Raw genomic sequence first — 25,128 nt, 5'->3', positions numbered from 1 at the left:
AAGATCATAGTGGTATCGTATTAGTTCTTGCAGCAGTCGCGAGTATTCGTACGCAGTTGGGGAAAGAAGCCAAATCATGCAAATTTTGCCCCAAAATTGGGAGAAATCGGGGCTGCATAGGATTGTGTATGTTCCTGGACATTCGGGGTATAATTCGTGTATGTGAGACTGGTGCTATAGGTACCCAACAGTTTTCATCACTGTCGGGAGTATTCTTGGAATTTTTCAATTCGTGACGCATTCTTAAAGCAGTCGCGAGTGCATCGTGCATATCTGTAGGTGCACAGTAGACAGTCGTGATAGTCGAGGGTAATCGTGGCATTTGGCTGATCGGTAGGCCTTTTTATGCGAGTCTTGCGACGTCAGAGTAAACCGGGAGGCAGTCGTCAGGAGTACAGTTGTAGTAATTTGTGGCACACTCCGGATAAATCGTGATGAGTCGTACTGTATTCGTCAAGGTAGGCCTACCTAGTAGTGGAGACGTACTACGTAATAGCAATTCGTAATGAAATTCTGAATCAGCTTCAAGAACGCTTGCAATCTCAGTATTAACTTACAGCAGTCGTGAGTAGTCATAGATGTAGTGGGAGAAGCTGATTCATGCAGAGTTTGACTACAATTCGGGAGCAGCCGTGACAGGATAGGATCGGGGCTAATCGTGGAAATTCAGGGCAAAATACGTCTATATGTGACTGAGGCTTAAAAGCAACAGCTGAAAAGTAATACATACATATGTCGCCGTTTTACTCCATAAAGGTGAAGAAAAAACTCTGAACAGCACGTGTTATGTTCTTTAATATAACAGTCATGGTGCACTGATGTAGTTTTTGAGAGAAAAAAAACCCTGATATAATAAAACAAACTTATTTAACTATCTTCAAATCTAGTTGGAAGAAGATTGTTTTGTTTAATGACACAACTAGAGCACATTGATTTATTAATAATCGGTTATTGGATGTCAAACATTTGGTAATTTTGACATATAGTCTGAAAGAGGAAACCTGCTACATTTTTCATTAGTAACAAGGGATCTTTTATATGCGCCATCCCAGACAGGACAGCACATACCACAGCCTTTGATATACCAATCGTGGTGCACAGTCTGGAATGAAAAATAGCCCTATCCCACCGACGGGGATCGATCCCAAACCGACCGCGCCTCAAGCTAGTACTTTACCACTGGGCTATGTCTCACCCCCGAAATCTGATAGGGAGAATTACAAACATACTCTAATGTTGAGGGTAAAAATGGTTAGAATGGGAGAAAAGCGCAATAGCCCACTGAGGTGATTAATGTTATGACTGACCACCTCGAGGAGTGCCCAACCACTGGACTACATTTTGCCTCTGAATACAAAAATACCACAAATCCTGAAATATAAGGTTAGGGTTCTATTTGTTTTTCCAGATGCTCTGTTAAAAGTCAAAGTTGTTACAACAATTTATTACCTTTTAGATAAATTTCATGCGTTTTGCGCCTCATGAAATACAGATTTTGGAGGCGCGTACCATCCCGTACGCCTGTCTAACTAATATTACCTTCGTTTTGTTTAATTACCCACGTAACTAATATTACCTTTTAGATAAAGTTAATGCGTTTTGATTGGTGAATGGCCAATGCATACCACAAGTACACCATGTCATTTGCGGGAAAATACAGGCTTTGCAGGAAAATGCAGAATTTGCCGGGGTGTACGAAATGTCACATGATTTGCTCGACTGGTTGTACCCAAATACAAACTGTGGATGAGACCGACCAAATTTTTTCCAACACGCCTCACTGATTAAATTTGTTAAAAGTCTTGGAATTCATTATGGATGGGAATTCCACAACTCGGTAAATTTTATTTTTACTGTCTATTTGACGATTTCTTGAGCACATTTGGCCATAAAATGCGATTGATTGTAGTTAGTACAATACAACAAATATTTTTGTTCGGCTGCGTACGTCCTGTCAAAATCCCACGTAACTAATAGTATTAGACATAAAGATAATACAAATGAGATTTCCAAGTGCTACTCAAAGCAAAGTGGAGTAAAATAAATGTTTTGCCCTGGTACAAGAAACACCTATACCTGGTGAGTACTTGGCAAATATTAAAAAAGAAGTAAAGAGAGGAAACTCGCTATCGAAACTCAGTGGGCTAACTCCCACCCATGACTTTGTCCGACAGCGAACCACTAGACCCAAATTTATGGTATTAAGTTTAATTTTTTGCTGACTATACAAATCTGAAGGATGACATTGTGTCACCTTTTGTCCTTTTAAGATTTTAAAATGTATTTACTTCTTCTTTTTTTTTTTCTTTTTCTTTTTATAAATGGCCACCTTCATTGGTCCTCTGCATATTCTTTCAAGTGCTCTGAGTGAGCTAGCTTGGTTTTGTTTGGACTATATGACCATCGCAGATTTGTCCTTGAGAACGACGGCCATTTTGGAACATGGCAATGCCCGTAGTCGGCTGCCTTCTTGCATCACATTTTAAAAACTAAATAGGCTTACACACGTACGTTTAAACTTCACACACTAAACATAAACTGTTAATAATAATGATAATAGAATTTCTAAATGGTGTGCTGTTGGCTTAAACTATACTTGACTGAACATCGAAAAGTCGCTCTGTTGTCTATTGTGTATTTTATATTTTTAAAAAAGAAGAAGAAAAAAGTATTTAGGTTGCATTTGATTATTTTAGCAGAAAACGTCTGCATATTTTATATTGCAGTGATAGAAGTGAGAAGAATGTTTTACTAGTCCACTGGACAAATACATCTAGAAATCTACTTGTCCGCCAATATTTTCACTTGTACAAATAAATGATTTGTTTTATTCAAATACCAGGATGATATTTTTGATTACTCAAAATGAAAATGCACTGAAATCTTTTACTTGTGCACTGGACCAAGGGACATTTTGCTTGTACTAATAGATTTTCACTTGTCGGGACAAACGGACAAGTGCTTATTTCGAAGACTGTATTGGAGACCACCGACATGGGAGGGGCAACCACAGTCTTTGAATCTTTTACACGACAGGGTAATACAAAATGAGGTGGAAAACAAGAAATATGATTTTTGGAGAGCAATATTAAAAATGAAAAAAAAAGAAAAAAAAAAGAAAGAAAGAAAGACATGTTTTATTTAACGACGCACTCAACACATTTTATTTACGGTTATATGGCGTCAGACATATGGTTAAGGACCACATGGATATTGAAAGAGGAAACCCGCTGTCGCCACTTAATGGGCTACTCTTTCGGATTAGTAGCAAAGGATCTTTTATATGCACCATCCCAGACAGGGTAGTACATACCAAGGCCTTTGATATACCAGTCGTGGTGCACTGGCTGGAACGAGAAATAGCCCAATGGGCCCACCGACAGGGATCCATCCCACACCAACCGCGCATCGAGCGAACGCTGTACCACTGGGCTACATTAGGGGCGCTAAAAGAGCAATATTCCATGCCCGTCCACCACCACCATCCCGGCTACACTAGTGGCTGCAGACCTTTTTGCTGGTGGTTGGTAATGGTGTGTTTAGGGCAGTACTACAAGTATATTATATTCAGTGGTCAGTGTATGCAAAACTGAACCCGCTACCGTTTGGGCCTTAGGGTACACACTACTAAAAATCGAATACCATCACATGCGTGCTGCAATGATTAAACATTAAGCTGCAAACAGAAGATAATGAAGCTTAAGGAAATATTTCAATATTAATATTATATTTGAACTAGATGATGATGATCATAGAGCTTGGTGCATGTACAGACATTTCCTTTCGGTCTCCACGCTAATGCTGATGCATAGCTTCAGTACTTGATTTGAGTTTGGAGTTTTTATTCTCCTAGGAGTTTCCTTACTGGGATTCTGAGCCTCTACAGCCCAGGTTTGATTTTGGAGTTTGCTTCTCCTAGACAATCGTCTTTCTTGATTCACGTTCTCTGTCTGTCCGGTCCATATTAATCTAGTCTCTACCCTTTGACCAGTCCAGCTTCGGTGACCCTACGAGGAGCTGATGCTCCAGCTTCTAGTATAGCTCTCCGAGTCATTGAGACATGCAGGCTACCTCACAACGTCAAGGAATGGACCATGCGATAGAATCTAGATGTAATCCGTGGTACCTACGGGGAAGTTTAAACGGGATGTGTTGTCTTTACACTGGGCTCCCCCCCCCCACCCCCCAAAAAAAACAAAAAAAAAAAAGGAGAAAAAAAAAACAACGACCAGTAAATAGCCAGTTCTCATTAGCCGGGGCTATATACACACGGTCGCCTAATAGCCATTGTTATTACATATATGGTTAAAAATATCTTGGTGCATATCAGAGTGATACGTCCCACTAGAATGCTAAGTGGGACGTAACACTTTTGACGTCACATGATGACGTCATCAATTGGCGCATTACAACCTTACAGGAACGTCAACGAAACGAGATGAGTGATATAAATTAAGATCGATTATGGGTAATAAATAGGATATTAAACTCGCTACCATTTCCTATCGTAACAGTCGAAACTTATTTCACTCGGGACATATTTGTACACAATATTTTGCACGATGTGTGTAATAGTCGTCAGGTCCTGAGTGCAAAAAAGATGCTTGTCAGAACGATGGTAAATTATAGATTGAAACAAATACCTGGCATCGAACCTATCCATTTAAAAAAAATAAAAAAAATTTGTTGGATTATTTTATTCTTAAAAATATTTACAAAGCCCCTAACACAACTTACTTCTCCTGGAAAGTTGGTTGAATTTTGTCAGGGCTAGCCGGATATGACAACATTCAATACGTGAACTACGCATGCGAGATTTTATATTGCACATGTTTAACTGAACACTTTTTTATTATTGCACAGCGAGAATGGTGTGTATTACTAAAGTAAAATGATATCACCTGTTATTTGTATTCAGTAATATTTACCCACATTTTGTCAATGATTTATTTTGAGAACCTAAAAAAAAAATAAAAAAAAATAATAAAAAAGGATGGGTCGGGGTGGGGGGTGGAGGAGATGCATATTTTTAATTATTATTATTATTAATCAGTTTGTTACCTTCATCTTAATTTTGTAGATTGTACCTTAGCCCTTATCTAGCTAACTAGGGCCAGTAAGGCCGAGGGATAACTTTAGTTATAAAATATTTGTTTATAAAAAGAACAGAATTTTCAACACACATACATTCCAGTAAAACTATTTATTACATAGATCTAACGTGTAGTTAAGTCTGTTACAAATGCCTTCTACTAGATTTTGTAAGCAAACCTATATAATGCTTTATAATGTTTGATGGAAACAGGGCCGTACGCTGATCAAAATCCTAGGGGAGGGGGCACTACTTTGTATAAAAAATTTAAACACTATACTAATTAAACCCTGAGATGTGTATGCTATTTTCTGGAGTAAAACAAGAAAAAGAAGGGAAAAAAAGGTGAAATTGTCAGGGGAACAACTGCCCACTCCTGTCCCCCGGAGGGTACGGCCCTGATAAAGGGAAAACGAACTTGGCATGTCAGATGGAACATGTCTCATGTCGTAATGGCTTTGGCTATGTCTGGATGTTTCAAGAAATAGGTGACATTAAAACCTTTTTTGACAACTTTAAAATTAGGACTTACAGATGTATATTTACAAGAATGGTCAGTAGACATAAATTGTAGTGATATACTAGTATATCCATTGATTAGATCATTTAAGTCTACTATACTTGTGAAACACATTTGGATTAGCCCATTGGGCTATTTCTCGTTCCAGCCAGTGCACCACGACTGGTATATCAAAGGCCGTGGTATGTACTACCCTGTATGTGGGATGGTGCATATAAAAGATCCCTTGCTGCTAATCGAAAAGAGTAGCCCATGAAGTGGCGACAGCGGGTTTCCTCTCTTAATATCTGTGTGGTCCTCAACCATATGTCTGACGCCATATAACCGTAAATAAAATGTGTTGAGTGCGTCGTTAAACAAAACATTTCTTTCTTATTTCTTTCATTTGGATTAGTTTAGAAATGCATTCACAATATTGAGACTTAGGTTTTTATTAATATTACTGTCCCCCAAAATAGATGTAGACATGACCAGTCTAAAAATGGTCCTTTCTGTCTTGATACAGTTGAAGATGAATTGCATTTCATTTGTATATGGGCATTGTATAATGATTTAAGAATCAAATATCTGCCAAAAACAAACAAAAATCAATAAATAAAAAACAATTACCACACAAAAAGCACACAACAATAACAACAACATGACATTGTACATCATCATATTAATTGTTACTTCCACATTTATATACTTTTGTTTATAATGCTTACCTAAACTACAGATGGTCAGCACTATTTGATATGTAAGTCCATGTAGGTACAATGGTGAAAATGTTTAGCAGATTATTGAGGTTAATCACTGAATTTCTAATCATAAAAATACACAAAACAATTAGATAAATAGCTTATCACTTAATGTTTAACCATATGAATACACAGAACATTTAGATAAATGAGTTATCACTGAATTTCTAACTATAAGAATACACGAAACAATTAGATAAATGACTTATCACTGAATTTCTAACCATGAAAATACACAGAACATTTAGATAAATGAGTTATCACTGAATTTCTAACCACAAACATACACAAAACAATTAGATAGATGGCTGATCAGTGAATTTCTAACAATAAAAATACACAAAACAATTGGATAAATGACTTATCACTAAAAAAAATAAAAATAAAAATAAAAATAAAAATACATAAAACATTTATATAATTGACTTATGACTGAATTTCTAACCATAAGAATACGTGATAAAATTAGATAGATGGCTTATCACTGAATTTGTAACAATAAAACTACATGAAATATTTAGATAAATGACTTATCACTGAATTTCTAACCATAAAAATACACAAAATAATTAGATAAATGGCTTATCACTGACTTTCTAACCATCAGAATACATGGAACAATTAGATAAATGGCTTATCACTGAATTTCTAACAACGAAAATTCACAAAACATTTAGATAAATGACGTATCACTGAATTTGTAAACAAAAAAATACACGAAACATTTAGATAAATGAGTTATCACTGAATTTCTAACCATAAGAATACATTAAACAATTCGATAAAGGGCTGATCTCTGAATTTCTAATAAGGAAAACATATGAAACAATTAAATAAATGGCTTAGCACTGAATATCTAACAACAAAATACATGAAACAATTCAATAAATGGTTTACCACTGAATTTCTAAACTTAAAATACACAAAACAATTAGATAAATTACTTATCACTGAATTTAAACACAAAAATACACGAAACAATTCGATAAGTGAATCCCATGAAATGTTCATTTAGATGAATCCACCATTTGTATTATCAGGTATCTTGCTTGGTCTTGCTTCAAAGAGATGAATAAAATATTCAATACATATTGCAGTCCTTTAACCTTTCTATCGTTTATTCTTCCCACCCTCACCCAGTGTGTGTGTGTGTGTGTGTGTGTGTGTGTGTGTGCAGGCGTCTGTATCACGGTCTCTCTAACCCGGGTACCCACAGTGTGTGTGTGTGGGATCAGTACATTTTACAAAGATTGGTCTCAAGAAATTTTGATCATTTGCTTAGTTTCGACAATAAAGAAATCAATTTTTTTTCTTCTTTGAAAAAAATAATATAAAGTGATGTTATGAACAAAAATCTCATTCATCAGCGGATTTCTGTAACGTCAGTACAAGCTGGAATTGACAAAACATACGTCGAGTGGGTCAGGGTATGCTCTCATTTCGCGAACACCTGATACCATCACTGTTTTGACAGTGATCCGTGAGTACATGTCGTCACAACTATATTTATTCAAATGAGCTCTAGGTAGTTATTGATTTAGTTTAACGGTGAGTCCTGATTGTAGCGGTGCAGGAAGTATTTTCTAATAAAGGATCTCCTTGGGAGTGGTTGGCCTCCTATGGACGAGACACTAGATGGAGATTCATGGAAACAAACCACTATTTTGCCCAACGCCTATTCGACTCTGTATTGTGAGTGTTGATCACGGATAATGGTTTTGTCTTTCATTCTTAGTTTTATAGATATTTTTGTCCTTTCAGGCTCGTTTTCAATGATCTCGTTATAAATGTCTTTCAAATAGTTTGTAAAGCAACAAATACAATTATAAATAGAACTGATGTACATTTAGGCTCTGGTACATTAAAACCGGTTATGTTGCTAATAATATGTTGTTACAATAATGGTGTATCAATCTTATATGATCATTTGAAATACTTTAACGTAACTTGTCTTCTTGAGTTATTCTAAGTTTCCTTTCCTTATTGAGTTACTTGAGTGACTTTCCTTTGACATCCTCCTGTCGTGTTTCTTTCTAAAATAAATAAATAATTAAACCAAATCGGTATCGTCAATATCATATACTAGGAATAAAAATTATATTATGCAAGATCAACATGAAAAGGAAGAGTGTTCTGATAAAACACAATGTTAAAAGCTGACAACCATGTCGAAATGGCTATTTACACATTACTGATTAAAATAAAACCAGTTGTCAATTTTTAAAATGCCATTTATGGGACACAAGGTCAGGATGACCCCTTTGTTTGTTTGTTTGTTTTGTTTAACAACACAACTGGAGCACATCGATTAATTAATCACTGGCTATTGGATGTCAAACATTTGGTAATTCTGACTCGTAGTCATCAGAGGAAACCGCTATATTTTATTCTAATGCAGCAAAGGATCTTTTATATGGACTTTCCCACAGACAGGACAACATACCACAACCTTTGTACAGTTGTGGTGCACTGGTTGGAACGAGAACAAATCCAATCAGCTGAATGGATCCACAGAGGTGGTTCGATCCTGCGATGTAAGCACCTCAAGTGAGCACTCAACCGACTGAGCTAAATCCCACCCCCTTTGTATGAAAATAAAAGTATATTAACCCTAAATGTTTGTTAAAAGGCACACATATTTTGTTAAAATATGTCACCTCTACAGTTCAATGTATAAAAACCATACGAAATATTGCAGACCTTTACCCTTCATTCTTCCCACCCTTACTCAGTGTATGTGTGTGTGTGTGTGTGCCTGTCTGTTTGTCCGTCGCTCTCTGTGTGTGTGCGTGCGTACGTGCGTATGTGTCTGTATCTGGGTCTCTCTAACGCAGGTACCCACTGTGTGTTTGTGGGACTGGTCTCAAGAAGATTTGATAATTTGCTCGGTTTCGACAATAAACGAAAATGGTAATTTAGTGCAATTCATCATTGATTTTGTTTTACAGAATATATAGAACTTTGGGTTTTGAAAATTATCTGTGAACCGTGAATAAAATACAAAGTTAAAGCAATACCCAGGACAGTAAAGTAGTTTACGTATACATGGACGTGTAGCCGATGTAGGCTATATCGAAAATAAAGGCTTTTAAAAAAAACAAATAGCTGGGGTAATAAACAGAATAACAAACTCGGTACCAATTATTATCAAATTTATGTCCCTCGTGAAATAATTTTCACTTGTCACTCGCTAAAGCTCGTGACAAGTGAAAATTATTTCACTCGGGTCATAACTTTGATAATAACTGGTCACTCGTTTATTATCCTATATATACTATGTCAATAAAGAAACGCATAAGTGATAGGGAAAGAAGAAAAGTGTTTGATTTGACAAAATATAGTGTTTTTGGTATAATGTTGCTGAATGACCATGTTTGTTAATGTTTCTGGAATGGGACAGCATGCCCATATGCACCTTAAACAAATTTAACGCACGTTGTGGCAGGTTGTGCGACAATTACAGGAAATCGGCGTGAAATGGTCAGATTTTGGCGAATGCACGTGAAACTCGAGGGAAAAGATTGGGGTAGTGATGGGTATTTAAAGCTGCAATGCTCGCAATGATGCCTCATTTCCATTTCGACGTAGACGAGTTACAAGATGCCAAGACTAAGCCTACCGAATCGAAACATTGCAATAGGTCGCCTCCAGTTAGGTGAATCGCAGTCAGCAGTCGCACGCCACATGGACGTCCACCAGAGCACCATTTCACGTTTCTGGCACAGGTACCAGCAGTTTCAATTAACCGAAGACCGGCCCAGAAGAGAAAGACCTCGCATAACAACGGCAGGACAACATCACTACATCCGGGTTCTGCACTTGCGTCACCGAACTGCCACAGGAACGAACACTGCTGGACGCATACCTGGTTTGAGAAGGGTGTCTGAACAAACCATTCGGAACCGACATCGAGAAGCTGGTTTACAGGTTAGGAGACAATATGTCGGCCCCGTCCTGCGACGTCAACATCGACATTTACATGTTCCCTGGTGCACGAATGTACAGGGATGGAACTTAGGAAACTGGCGGCGGTATGGTTCAGGGACAAGTCACGTTTCCTTCTACAGCGATGTGATGGACGACAACGTGTTTACAGACGCCGCAATGAATGTTTTGCCAACAACTGCGTCCCTAAAGTTGACAGATTCGGTGGAGGGAGTGTCATGATGTGGTGAGCCATCTCATAAACCAGCAGAAGTGAACTTGTGTTCGTACAAGGCCACCTGACAGATGTACGCTACCGGGATGAAATTCTTCTCCGTCACATGCTTCCCATTTTGAATCGACAGAGAGAACTCTTTCAGCAGGACAATGCCAGGACGCATACGGCACGTGTAAAAATGGATTTCCTACAGAATGAGAACATTAATGTACTGCCATGGCCATCAATATGGCCAAATCGCAACCCCATTGAACATCTATGGGACGAACTGGACAGACGTGTACCCCAGCGTGACACGGAGCCTCAGACGCTTCCGCAACTGTCACATGCACTGCAGGAAGAATGGGCTAGGATTCCACTTGCCCGGATTGAGAGACTCATTCAGTCTATGCCAAGGAGATGTCGCGCTGTGATTGCTGCTGCTGGTGGCCACACAAGGTACTGATTTCAGCGCCCTCGTGCGACGATGTGTGGTGACTGCCGTCAGTCCATAGCAAAAACATTGTCACATACTCATGTCAAATTTGAATGTGATACGATCATAAATAACGAAAGTATGCCATTTTGTATTTAATAGATAATTCCATGAATATTTCGCCTATGCGTTTCTTTTTTGACAGAGTATATATATATATATATATATATATATATATATATATATATATATATATATATATATATATATAAATATAATACAAGGTGATGCTGTGATTCATCAGCGGATTTCTGTAACGTCAGCACACAAGCATGGGGCAAGGTATACTCACCTTTCACAAACACCTGACACCACCACTTTTGATAGTTATCCATGAGTATATGTCATCACAACTATATTTATTCCAATGAGCTCTAGCTATCATGTGCTAGTTTTAATTTATTTTAACGGCGAGTCCTAATTGTGGCGGTGCAGGAAGTTTGTATTGTCTAGTAAAGCATCTCCTCGGGAGTGGTTGGCCTCCTGTAGACGAGACACTAGATGGAGATTCACGGAATCCACCACTATTTTGCCCAATGCCTATTCGATTCTGCATTCTGAGTGTTGATCACGGCCCATTGATTTGTCGTTCATTTTTAGTTTTATAAATATTTTTGTCCTTTCAGGCTCGTTTTCAACGATCTCGTTAGAAATTTATTTGAAATAGTTTGTAAAGGAACAAAGACAATTATAAATAGAACTGATGTACATTTAGGCGCCTTTAGTTATGTTGCTTATAATATGTTGTTATGATAATGGTGTATGAATGTTATATTATTTAGCAAAATACAATATACTTCATTTAAATCGCTTAACATAACTTGCCTGCTTGCATGACTTGAGTGACTTGAGTGACTTTCCCTTGACAGCCTCCTGCCCTTTTTCGTTCTAAAAATAAATAAATGATTAAACCAAAGCGTTATAGTCAATATCATATACTAGGAATAAAAATTATATTATGTGAGATCAACATGAAAAAGAAGAGTAAGTGTTCTGATAAACCAAAATGTTTAAAGCTGTCAACCATGTGGAAATAGTTATTTACATATCAATGACAGGCACCGATTCAGGCGGGGACCCAAGGGGCCCGGGCTCCCCTATTTTGGGTGAAACAGTATAGATTACAGAATACACAAAATGCAAAGTTATTCCGTCCACCTGTCAAGGACCTTTAAATTTTATTTTCAAAAACTGCAACAGGTTTTGGGCCCCCTCTCTATTAAACAATCCTGGATCCACGCCTGACTGATTAAAATAAAACCAGTTGTCATTTTCTGAAATGCCATTTATGAGTCACAAGGTCAGGACGAACCCTTTGTTTGTTTTGTTTAACGACACCTCTGGAACACATCGATTAATTAATCATCGGCTATCGGATGTCAAAAATTTGGTAATTCTGATTCGTAGTCAGACGAGAGACTAGATAGATATTCATGGAATCAACCACTATTTTGCCCAATGCCTATTCGACTGAGTGTTGATTACGGATAATGATTTTGTCATTCATTTTTAGTTTTATAGATATTTTTGTCCTTTTAGACTCGTTTTCAACGATCTTGTTAAAAATTTGTTTCAAATAGTTTGTAAAGCAACACATACTTATAAATAGAACTGATGTGCATTTAGGCTCCGGCACATTAATATCATAATCATTTGTTTTATTATGATAATGGTGCATGAATCTTATATTATTTTACAAAATACAATACACTTTATTTGAAACACTTTAACATAACTTGCCTGCTTGAGTTATCTAAGCTTGTTTCCTCTGGGATGCTGCCCATTTCCTTTCTAAAAATAAATAAATAATTATAATTAAAGCAAATCGGTATCATCAATATCATATATTAGGAATAAAAATTATATTATGCGAGATCAATATGAAAAAGAAGAGTACATGTTCTGATAAACCAAATGTTAAAAGCTGACAACCATGTGGAAATAGTTATTTACACATTAATGGCATGCGGCATATGAGGAACATGGTATATAAACTGTAGTGACAAGATAGGCTTTACAGGAGACACTAGTACAATGGTATTAATACAAATGCAATACAGTAATAGGGACAATAGTATAATACAAATACAATAGAATAATAATGGCAATAATAAAATACAAGTAGAATAAAGTAATGTAATGTCACATTATTGTAATTACTACCAAAATGTGCTAATCAGACGTGCACACACACACACACACACACATATATATATATATATATATATATATATATATATATATATATATATATATATATATATATATATATATATATATGTATACTTTGGTGGTGATAGACATTGTAAATAATTATAGGCCAGTGTTCTTTTAGGGTTTTCTGCATTTATCAATAATTTATTTTATTAATTTACATAATGTTTTGAGAACACTTTATTTTGCTATTTGTCATTAGTTGTTTAAATTTCAACGTACTTGGTGTATTATAATAATATTTACGGGAGTTAGTGAAATAAGTAAATAGTGAAATTCGTCTCCAATGTCATTATTGTTACATAATGTGCACGTTCGATCTTCTACTGGGGTGTTGTTCCAGCGTCCTATTTCGATTGATAAGTAGTGGTTAGATGTTCTAAATTTGAGTAATGTAGCGCAAAATGTTTGTGGTAATATAATAAGATATTTTTCTAATCTAAGGTTTTCTTTAAATATAGTGTACGTTTTACCTCTTGATGATAAAGCTATGTTACTATTCCGTTGTTGTAAATACTGGTCGTTTTGTTTCATAGAACGTTTCATCTGTATTCAGGAATACCCCAGTACAATTTTGGCTTTTTAAGTAATTATCTAGATCATTTAGATAAAGGGAAAACAGGACAGGCGACAAATATTCTCCTTGTCGGACACCGATGTTGCATGGAAATAGGTCTGAGATTTCGGGTTTTTGTACAAATACATGACTTCATTCCTTGATACATTTGAAAAATTATTTTAAAGAATTTTCCATTTATATGATTTTCTAACAATTTCTGCCAGAGCCAACTTCTAGAAATCAGATCAAAAGCTTTTTGGAAATCTACAAAAGCACAAACTAATTTCTTTTTTCTTTTCTTTAAAATTTCGATCAGAGAATGTATATTAAATAGATGGTCGGTAGTAGAGTAGCCTTTTCGGAAAACAGTCTGAGATTCATTCAATATATTATTTTCTTCAATAAAAGCATTTAATCGATTATTTAAAATTGTGGTGAATAGTTTAGAGATGCAGTAGAAGAACGTTATTGGTCTATAATTTTCTGGTAATGAACCATTTCCTTTATTTTTAAAAATGGGTTTAATTACTCCAGTCAATCATTCATTAGCAGGGTTTCTGCCAGAGGGTAAAATGGGTATGGCGCCATACCCAAATAATTTGGTAGATTTTATTTTTTTAAATGAAAATTTTGACAAAATTAATTACTCTTATCCTATTGTTTAACACATTTTCATTATCTGAGTCTATGTTATTCAAGTTTATTTTTCTTTCGTTATCGTCCGATTCGCCTTTGTTTAGAGTTTGGAAAAAAATATAGAAATCATCTAACGGTGGTTTAAGTAGTTTGTAAAAAGCTTTTGGGTCGTTTGTTCTCAGTTATCACATTTGTTTTTCAATATTAAATCTTTCGACAGAATGTTCTTTCAGCAAGGACGTTTTATACGTTTTACTTGCATTAATTAATATCTGTTTATTTTCTAAAGTTTTTCTTGAGTTATACGTTTTTTGGCTTCATGATATTTTCCACAGAGAACTCAAAAACTGTGTGTCTTACCGAACAGTGATTGGTTACCTTTGAGTTTTACACGTCGCTTGTTAGTGCAAAATCGTGCCTGACCTAGAGTCGATTCAGCCGCATCTAAAAATATATTTTTCATAGCCTCTGTTGCAGTATCGACACGTGTTTGAATATCAACGGACTGATTATCAAGCATTGTGGATATGATTTCGAGTGAGTCCTGGTTAATTGTATTTTTAAATTCAGTTGATTCTTCGGGTTTCCATTTATTAGGCTTTTTGTTAGCTTAATATGTCATACAATTAGAAGTATCATGTTTATCAACATTTAAGCTAAGTATTAAACCACAATGTACATCTGAAAAAAGTGGGTCAAACTCACATACATCAAAATATTTAGCTATTTTAAATAAATGATGGTTGCCAATGGCATAATCAACAGCACTGCTATCTTTGCAAGTCAATTTTCCTGTGTTTATCATGTCCTAATCTGCCATTTATTATATATAAATTGTGTGATTTGCATATGTTTAATAGTTTAATGCCACGACTGTTTATTTTGCCTATATCTTGATTTGTTCTTTCTATGGGTATATTATATGATTCTAATTTGTATATGTCATTAAAAAAATCTAACATATCATTTTCCATGTTGTTCAGTATGTCAATGTCTGTATTAATTACAGTGTAATCTGGGAAACAATTTGTTCTAGCATTAAAATCACCTAGTAGTAAAAGTGGGCCATGTTGTTCTATGTGTTCAATAAGTTCACTTTCAATAATGTCAAAAATATCTTCTTTACAGTATGGGGATCCAATAGGGGAAATGTATACAACACCGATAGTTAGTTTTCCGTGAAGACCTGTAATTTCTGTGGGAATGCTAAACCAAGAGACCTATTCGGAATTATTTGTGATATTGAAATCTATAATAGAAAGCAATTAATTTTTTATACCAGTGGCTATTCCACCTGATGAATTTAATCTTTTTTTCCTGTTATTCAGAAGGATGGTATAGCCAGGTAATAATGTTGACATGCAGTCTGTTTGATCAGTTTTTGTTTCAGTAAAACAAAGAATATCATACTTAGATATAAATTCTACAAATTCAGGGATTTTTTGTTTATTTCTCAGCCCCCACACATTAATACTAATAAAAAAATAATTGAGTATGTTCACAACTGTCACAGGAGTTCAGTGAATTGGGATTGTTATGGTATATTTCCCCAGCTACATAAGGTTGATCAGTTTTGACAGTGCTCATACAGGGCGGGTTAACATTTGTGGTGCTAATAGGAACTGTATGTACATATGTGGTATTAACATAGCATGGATCAATATTTGGTGTACTATCATAAGATATATATCAACATTCGGGGTAATATCAGAAGGTAAATATACATTTGTGGTACCGATACAAGGTGGGTTGACATTTATAGGCATATTATTAAATGGATTTACATGTAGATATAAATTTGAATAGCAGGGTGAGCTAACATCGGTGGTGCTAATATGAACTATATATATAGATATATATATATATATATATATATATATATATATATATATATATATATATATATATATATATATATATATATATCTGTTGTATTAATATAATATGGATCAATATTTGATGTACTATCACAAGGCATACCAGCGTGTGATTCTAACAGAAGATTAATATACATTTGTAGTACTACAACAAGGTGAGTTAATATAATTTGTAAGCAAATTATTAATTGCAACTAAGTATACATTTGAGATACTATCACAGGGTGGGTCAACATGTGTTGACAGATCATTAACTGAAGGTGGATGTACATTTGAAATATTATCGCAAGGTATGTTAACATCTATGGTACTAGCAGGAGGTAAGTATAAAAGTGGGGTAATTTATTTAATTCTACAACAGGTCTAACTTCAAAAGATCTTATCCATGGAGATTATTTCATTACACTAAAATGTGAAAGAATTCTAAATACATTTTGGAAAGATGTACTAATTAGTTGGGTTTTATTTAATACAGCAAAAAGTAAATATTGAAAATAATGAAGATGTACAAGGATTAAATATCTGGTATAATACCAACATATTGAAACATCATAAACCATTTTTGTTTACCAGTTATTTAAAGAAAGGGATTGTTTTTATAAATGACTTATTAGATGAAAGTGGAAAGATTTTAGATTTTCAGTCTTTTAAATAGAGATATAATCTAAAAACTAATTTTTTGAATGATTTATCATTAGTAAATGCTGTAAAAGCTTTGTTACGCTCATTAAACAAGATTAACAACATGACATTCATTTCTGGCAAAAGACCTGTATTACCTTTTAAAATGAAAATTATGCTACACAAAAACACTAAAAGTAAAGAGATACACACTATTTTGAACAAAAATCACATTATACCAAAGTCACAAACATAATATGCATCCAAAGGTTTAATGTTTGATTATCATATGTGGGAACAGTTTTGTTCGTTACCTTTCAAATATATGAAAGATACAACCTTGTTATAGTTTCAATATCGATTGTTTCACAGAATTTTAGCGACAAATTCTTTCTTACATATGATCCACTATGTAGATTCGATAAAATGTAACTTTTGCAAAAATGCTCCTGAAACATTACAGCACTTGTTTTATGATTGTCATAAAGTTAAAATTATATGGGAAGCATTTCAAGAATGGATATTTGAACAACTGAAAATGAAAATTTTGCTAAATAAACATATAGTTATGTTTAGCATGATAAATGGTGAAATAAACCAAGTATATGTAGTTAACTGGTTAATAATTAATGTAAAATATCATATCTATTGTACGAAAATATTCGGCAATAATATTAATATTAATATTCTTAAAAATACACTGCAACATAAATTTCATATTGACAGATATATTTACTTAAAAAATTGCGAGTATAACAAATTTAATGAACGTTGGGGAAAGTGGCTTCACCTTTTTAATGATGATACATAAAATTACATCTTGTATATTTGTATGCCTATGTTTATATCTATAAAATGACATAGCTTGTTTCGAAAAAAACACAAACATATCTTTGTTATATATCTTTTTAAACATCATACTTTTACTTTCATACTTTATCTGTCTTTTCTCTGTTAGAAAACAAATGTCATTATTATTATATTAAAGACCCAATAACAATCAGTTTTAAAGTTGACCTGGGTATCTAACGAATCTCTGCTTGAATTCTTTTCCTTATCTTCCTTTACCCTTTCCTTCTCTTAAGTGAGTATACATTTGTAGTACCACCAGAAGGTGAGCTAATATTTTAAGACAAAGTATATACTACTCAAAAGAATTTAAGGGTCAAAAATTTATAACCAAATAAGTTTCAGAGTGTATTAGATTGAAGATGTAAACTACACCAAAAATTTAATTTATTGTTCCATATTTACAAAAATCCACAAATAAACGTCACTGTATACAAGAAAGTCACATGACATGCTGTCAAAGTTGAAGGTTGTCAAACATGGATTTTACACATTAGAACATTCGTTTAATAGTGTGTGAATCCACCCCTGGCGCGAATACACTCGACACATCGTTGCCTCATGCTGTTGATCAGACGTCTGAAGAACTCTTGGGGAATGGCCTGCCACTCTGCCATAAGAAGTTGACCCAGATCATGAAGGTTGGCCGGAGGGGCATGGTTATCCCGAACTCTCCTGCCTAATTCGTCCCAGGCGGACTCTATTGGGGCCAAGTCAGGCGAATATGCTGGCCAATCCATCCTGGCGATACCTTGTTGTCTGAGAAAGTCCGTTACCACCCTGGCGCGGTGGGGTCTGGCATTGTCATTCTGCAGAACTGCCCCGCCGCCAATCTGCTGAAGGCCTGGGAGAACCAACGGCCGGATAATCTCATTCAGATAGTGGATTCCATTCAGATTGCCATCCACCACAAAGAGGGGGGTCCTGTGGTGGATAGAGATGCCGCCCCACACCATGACGCTGCCACCACCGAACCGGTGACGTTGTCTAACGTTAACGTCAGCGAAGCGCTCCCCAGGACGTCTGTAGACACGAACCCGACCGTCGTTGAACTGGAGACTAAACCTGGACTCATCAGTGAACATCACTCGACCCCAATGAACACGTTGCCACCGCAGATGAAGTGTGCACCAGTGACGTCTGGCCGTTCTGTGACGTGGTAGGAGTGGTGGTCGAACAGCCTGGCGACGGCAGCGTAGATTATTGGCTCTCAGACTATTACGTATGGTTTGGTCAGACACTCGAGTTCCAGTCGCAGTCCGCAGATTGTCACGTAATCAGCGTGCAGTGGTTGTGCGTTGACGTAGAGCCATATTGGTGATGTAACGGTCCTCTCTATTTGTAGTGCTTCGGGGTCTTCCCGAACGTGGACGATTTCGAACAGAATTCGTTGCTTGGTACCGTTGCCACAGTCGGCCAACGACACTCTGACTGACACCAAGTCTCAGAGCAACATTTCTTTGCGTATTGCCATCCTGAAGCCAAGCAATAGCCCTTCCTCGATCTTCGATAGTCAGTTGACGTCGTACCATCGTCGAATTTGGAGTGTGCACCGTACATACGGAATTATACGGAAATTCAGAATTGGGAACATGCAAAGCGTGCAAATGAAGCGCTTTGTGATAAAGCAAGTTATGGGCACTTAGCAGACCTTTCGCTTTCGCCCTAATTTACGTTCAAATGTAAGCATGTTTTCGCCATTAGAACTAGTCGACAGTGTCAATGACAGTGGATTTTAATTCATTTATGGGTTGCTTAGACCCACTTTCGTCAAAATGGAACAATACCATGCGTTACATTATGGTCTAGCTAATATAATTGACATTCAGAAAATAATGTCGAAAATATCGTCTGACCCTTAAATTCTTTTGAGTAGTATATTAGCTGCGGGTAAATAGACACTTGAAATACAGGGTGGTTCAACATATTCATTTGAATTACTATCACTGGGTGGGTTGTTGCTGTTGTTACTATTACAGGGTGGGTTAGCATTGTAAACGTTTTTGACAGGTGACTCAACTGTACTTAATACTATCAGCAGTAACATGGTTCATTCTATAAGGTAAATCACAAGTTAAGTTATTTCTTATAGCAACGTTACTCACATTACCACTGTCATAAGCTACATCAATATTGGATACAATATCATAAGGTATTTTATGAGGTATGAGTCACAAGGTCAGGACGAACCCTTTGTTTGTTTGTTTTGTTTAACGACACCTCTGGAGCACATCTGTTAATTAATCATCGGCTATTGGATGTCAAACATTTGGTAATTCTGACTCGTAGTCAGACGAAATGCTAGATGGAGATTCATAGAATCAACCACTATTTTGCCCAATGCCTATTCGACTCTGCATTCTGAGTGTTGATCACGGACCATTGTTTTGTCTTTCATTTTTAGTTTTATAGATATTTTTATCCTTTCAGGCTCGTTTTCAACGATCTTGTTAAAAAATTGTTTCAAATAGTTTGTAAAGCAACAAAGAGACATATAAATAGAACTGATGTACATTTAGGCTCCTGTACATTAATATCCTAATAATTTGTTTTGTTATGACAATGGTGCATGAATCTTATATTATTTTGCAAAATACAATACACTTCATTTGAAATACTTTAACGTAACTTACCTTGTTGAGTTATCTAAGCTTGTATCTTCTGGGATGCTGTCCATTTCCTTTCTAAAAATAAATAAATAATTATAATTAAACCAAATCGGTATCGTCAATATATATTAGGAATAAAAATTATATTATGCGAGATTAATATGAAAAAGAAGAGTGTCCTGATAAACCTAAATGTTAAAAGCTGACAACCATGTGGAAATGGTTATTTATACATTACTGATTAAAATAAAACCAGTTCTCAGTTGGGTTTCATTCATCAGCGGATTTCTGTAACGTCAGCACCGCCTGGAATTGACAAAACATACATCGAGTGGGGCAGGGTATGCTCATCTTTCGCGAACACCTAATACCATCACTGTTTTGACAATGACCACTGGGTACATGCCCTCACAATTTGAGCTCTAGCTATCATGTGCCAGATTTGATTCAGTTTAACGGCGAGTCCTAATTGTGGTGGTGCAGGAAGTTTGTATTGTCTAGTAAAGCATCTCCTTGGGAGTGGTTGGCCTCCTATAGATGAGACACTAGATCTAAGATGGAGATTCATGGAATCAACCACTATTTTGCCCAATGATTTTTATGGATAATTTTGTCCTTTCAATCTCGTTTTCAACGATCTCGTTATAAATTTGTTTGAAATAAGGAACAAAGACAATTATAAATAGAACTGATGTACATTTAGGCGCCTTTAGTTATGTTGCTAATAATATGATGTTATAATAATGGTGTATCAATGTTATAGTATTTGGTAAAATACAATACACTTCATTTGAAACACTTTAACATAACTTGCCTGCTTCGGTGACTTGAGTGACTTGAGTGACTTGAGTGACTTTCCCTTGACAGCCTCCTGCCTTGTTGCTTTCTATGAATAAATAAATAATTAAACCAAATCGTTATCGTCAATATCATATACTAGGAATAAAAATTATATTATGCGAGATCAATATGAAAAAGAAGAGAAAGTGTTCTGATAAACCAAATGTTAAAAGCTGACAACCATGTGGAAATAGTTATTTACACATTACTGACAAGCGCCGATTTAGGCGGGGACCCAAGGGGCCCGGGCTCCCCTATTTTTGGTGAAACAGTATAGATTACAGAATACACAAAATGAATGAATGAATGAATGTTTGTTTAACGACACCCCAGCAGAAAAATACATATCGGCTATTGGGTGTCACTTAGAATAACAAAAATGCAAAGTTTTTCCATCCACCTGTCAAGGACCTTTAAATTCTATTTTCTAAAACTGCAACGGGTTTTGATTAAAATAAAACCAGTTGTCATTTTGTGAAATGCCATTTATGAGTCACAAGGTCAGGACGAACCCTTTGTTTGTTTTGTTTAACGACACCTCTGGAGCACATCGATTAATTAATCATCGGCTATCGGATGTCAAACATTTGGTAATTCTGAGTGGTAGTCAGACGATACAGTAGATGGAATGAATGAATGAATGAATGTTTAACGACACGCCAGCACGAAAAAACATCGGCTATTGGGTGTCAAACTATGGGAATGCAAACAAATAAAGTGATAATCAACATCAATACAAAAATTCAAGATTTAAATGAAAACAATGTAAAGAACTGTGCAAAAATACAAATATCACAGATAAATACCGACTGTTACTCAAAATTTCAATTGTATCTCGAAGAAAACAAGGGGATTTGTGCTGTATTGGCCATTCTCAAACAGAATGTTACACCCCTGCACCACGGTGAGGTTATAGCACGCGCAGGGGCACTAGATGGAGATTAATGGAATCAACGACTATTTTGCCCAATGCCTATTCGACTCTGCATTCTGAGTGTTGATTACGGACAATGGTTTTGTCCTTAATATTTTGTTTTATAGATATTTTTATCCTTTTAGATCTTGTTAGAAAGTTGTTTCAAATAGTTTGTAAAGCAACAAAGACACTTATAAATAGATCTGATGTACATTTAGGCTCCGGTACATTAATATCATAATAATTGTTTTTTGTTACGATAATGGTGCATGAATCTTATATTATTTTGCAAAATACAATGGGCTTCATTTGAAACACTTTAACGTAACTTGCCTTGTTGAGTTATCTAAGTGTGTTCCCTCTGGAATGCTGCCCATTTCCTTTCTAAAAAAAATAAATAAATAATTATAATTAAATGAAATCGGTATCGTCAATATCATATATTAGGAATAAAAGGGATATTTTGCGAGATCAATATGAAGAAAAAGAAGAAAAAGAAGAGTGTTCTGATAAACCAAAAATGTTAAAAGCTGACATGTGGAAATGGTTTTATACACATAAGGTATGGAAACGAGCAATAGTCCATGAAAAGGGTGCACCTGCCATATGCAAATGAGCCACATCGCAAGAGGTGGTCCAGAGCGAATTCCACACAGTCAGTAGCAAGTGTGTCCACCTTGAGCATTGATACAGGCCTGGCATCGTCGTCTCATTGAGGCCACTAAACGCTGGAGAAAGGGATGGCACGGTCTGTGAGGGTTGCCGGCTGGAACCTGTTACGCAGATGCGTGGTTCGGATCCATGTGTCTTGGCGAGTGGTTGTCACGGGTGGTCGAACGCTACAGGGACGGTCCCTGACCTGGTTGTTTTGTTGATATCGTTGCCATAAGTGCCATATGGTGTTTCTGTGGACGTTGAATTGACGAACGACGTCACTCTGCGAGGTCCCAGATTCAAGCATCCCTATGATCCGCCATCTGTCATTTTCACTGAGGCGTGGTATGACGAAATTGCATCAAACAGTTCACTAATTGTGTTTTTCTGACTTCTGAAGGCTGCACAGAGTGGCAATGACTTGCGACTGACTGTCTGACCTTTTATGGTGAACACTGGACAGCAATTCTCTCGAATATTTCATATGTCTTGCACAAAACATGCAATCGCTGCAACAACTAATTGGTTGCATTTCTTTGAGCTGTTTCATGCACATTTTCTCTGGTTTACATCCATAAATCCATTCACAAATGTATTAATCCAAACAATACATGTCACAATAACTTTTGCGTTTGAGTATACAAAGTGATGTTGTGAACAGAAGCCTCATTCATCCGCGGATTTCTGTAACATCAGTACAAGCTGGGATTGATAAAACATACGTCGAATGGGTCAGGGTATGCTCACCTTTCGCGAACACCTGATACCATCACTGTTTTGACAGTGATCCGTGAGTATGTCATCACAACTATATTTATTCCATTAAGCTCTAGCTATCATGTGCTAGTTTTGAATTAGATTAATGGTGAGTCCTAATTGTGGCGGTGCAGGAAGTTTGTTTTGTCTAGTAAAGGATCTCCTCGGGAGTGATTGGCTTCCTATAGACGAGACACTAGATGGAGATTCATGGAATCAACCACTATTTTGCCCAATGCCTATTCGACTCTGCATGGTTTTATCGTTCATGTTAATTGTTATACATATTGGAAACACAGTAACATAACTTGCCTTTTTGAGTTATCAACGTCTGTTTCCTCAGAGTTCTTGACTCTTTTCTTTCTATAAATAAATAAATAAATAATTAAACCAAATCGGTATCGTCAATATCATATACTAGTAATAAAAATTATATTATGCAAGATCAATATGAAGAAGAGTGTTCTGATAAACCAATATGTTAAAAGCTGACAACATGTAGAAATGGTTATGTACACATTACTGATTAAAATAAAACCAGTTGTCATTTTGTGAAATGCCATTTATCGGCAGGATGACCCCTTTGTATGCTACAGTTAAAACAAAAGTATATTAACCCTAAATGTTTGTTAATAGGCACACATATTTTGTTAAAATATGTCACCTCTACAGTTCAGACACAACTGCTATGGCAATCTATTATATTAATTTAATGAATCATGGTTCAAGGTATAAAAACCATACGAATCACACGTGTAATAACAGGTGTTATTATTTACATAGTTCAAGCTATGCAGGGAAATATAACCAGTATGACCCACGTGCGTCATGATTTCACGTGCACAACGAATGACGTAATTTTGTGAAGCGACGTCATAACGTAATGCGGCTTCTCTAGTGTTAACGCTTATTAAAATGACTTCATTTCTGAAAATTACACGGTTTCATTGTCTCTTTTTTCTTACGTTTGAAATGTTTTGACATGATGAATAATGCAATGTACTTTTATTGTCATAACTTACATTAAAATCCGGAAGGTATGCTAATTTGTTTCACTTATATTTAATGAGCACGTGTTCTTTCAGAGAAGCGCACGACTGCGCGACCGTTACAAACACGTTCCGTCACGTTCACAATTGCCATGTTCGATTGCAACGTATTGTCTTTTAAATCCTTAAAACTTTACTAAAGTATTTAGGTATCCATATTGGGGGTAATGTAGACGTATTTTTCCTTTGTGGTACACAGCTGTCATATACCTGTATCATACAACACCACGTGTTCTTAGACGTGTTTGCGGGAATCAGTAGTGTAACTGTCTCAAAAACAGTTTTCCTCCTGCAGTTAAAATAAAAAATCTTCTTGATTTTCCAAGTTAAAAAGCGCAGAAAATGTAGACAATGTAACAAAACAAAACAAAATCTCCATTCCTGCCTTCAAAGGAATATATTTATCATGTTTTGCAAACTAGACAAGCCATAAAGTAGGGCTATGCTTAAAAAGGAAGTAGAAACATTCTGCCACTTATGTAGATTGATTTATACCTTTATTATTGAATACATAATATTCCAATAAGTAATACAATTTTTTTATTGTTATGTATCTCTT

General features: G+C 35.8%; 1 protein-coding gene across 1 annotated transcript in view; it reads right to left on the bottom strand.

The window, feature by feature from the left end:
- Positions 1-5,872: 5,872 nt before the first annotated feature.
- The window catches only part of LOC121372965 (ephrin type-B receptor 3-like), a 73,440-nt gene continuing 54,184 nt past the window's right edge, over positions 5,873-25,128 (bottom strand). The window contains exons 5-11 of the mRNA XM_041499407.1: positions 23,833-23,883; positions 22,444-22,494; positions 21,169-21,240; positions 20,379-20,429; positions 12,730-12,780; positions 11,815-11,877; positions 5,873-8,385 (exon numbers count right to left, since the gene is read on the bottom strand). Of these exons, the coding sequence (XP_041355341.1) occupies positions 8,313-8,385; positions 11,815-11,877; positions 12,730-12,780; positions 20,379-20,429; positions 21,169-21,240; positions 22,444-22,494; positions 23,833-23,883 (412 nt within the window). The 3' untranslated portion in view covers positions 5,873-8,312. The remainder of the gene's footprint in view (positions 8,386-11,814; positions 11,878-12,729; positions 12,781-20,378; positions 20,430-21,168; positions 21,241-22,443; positions 22,495-23,832; positions 23,884-25,128) is intronic.

Source organism: Gigantopelta aegis, chromosome 1, assembly GCF_016097555.1.
Source record: "Gigantopelta aegis isolate Gae_Host chromosome 1, Gae_host_genome, whole genome shotgun sequence".
In the NCBI taxonomy this organism is placed as follows: Eukaryota; Metazoa; Mollusca; class Gastropoda; order Neomphalida; family Peltospiridae; genus Gigantopelta; species Gigantopelta aegis.
Note: the sequence above shows the minus strand (reverse complement) of the source record. Positions and strands in the feature narration are given on the sequence as shown.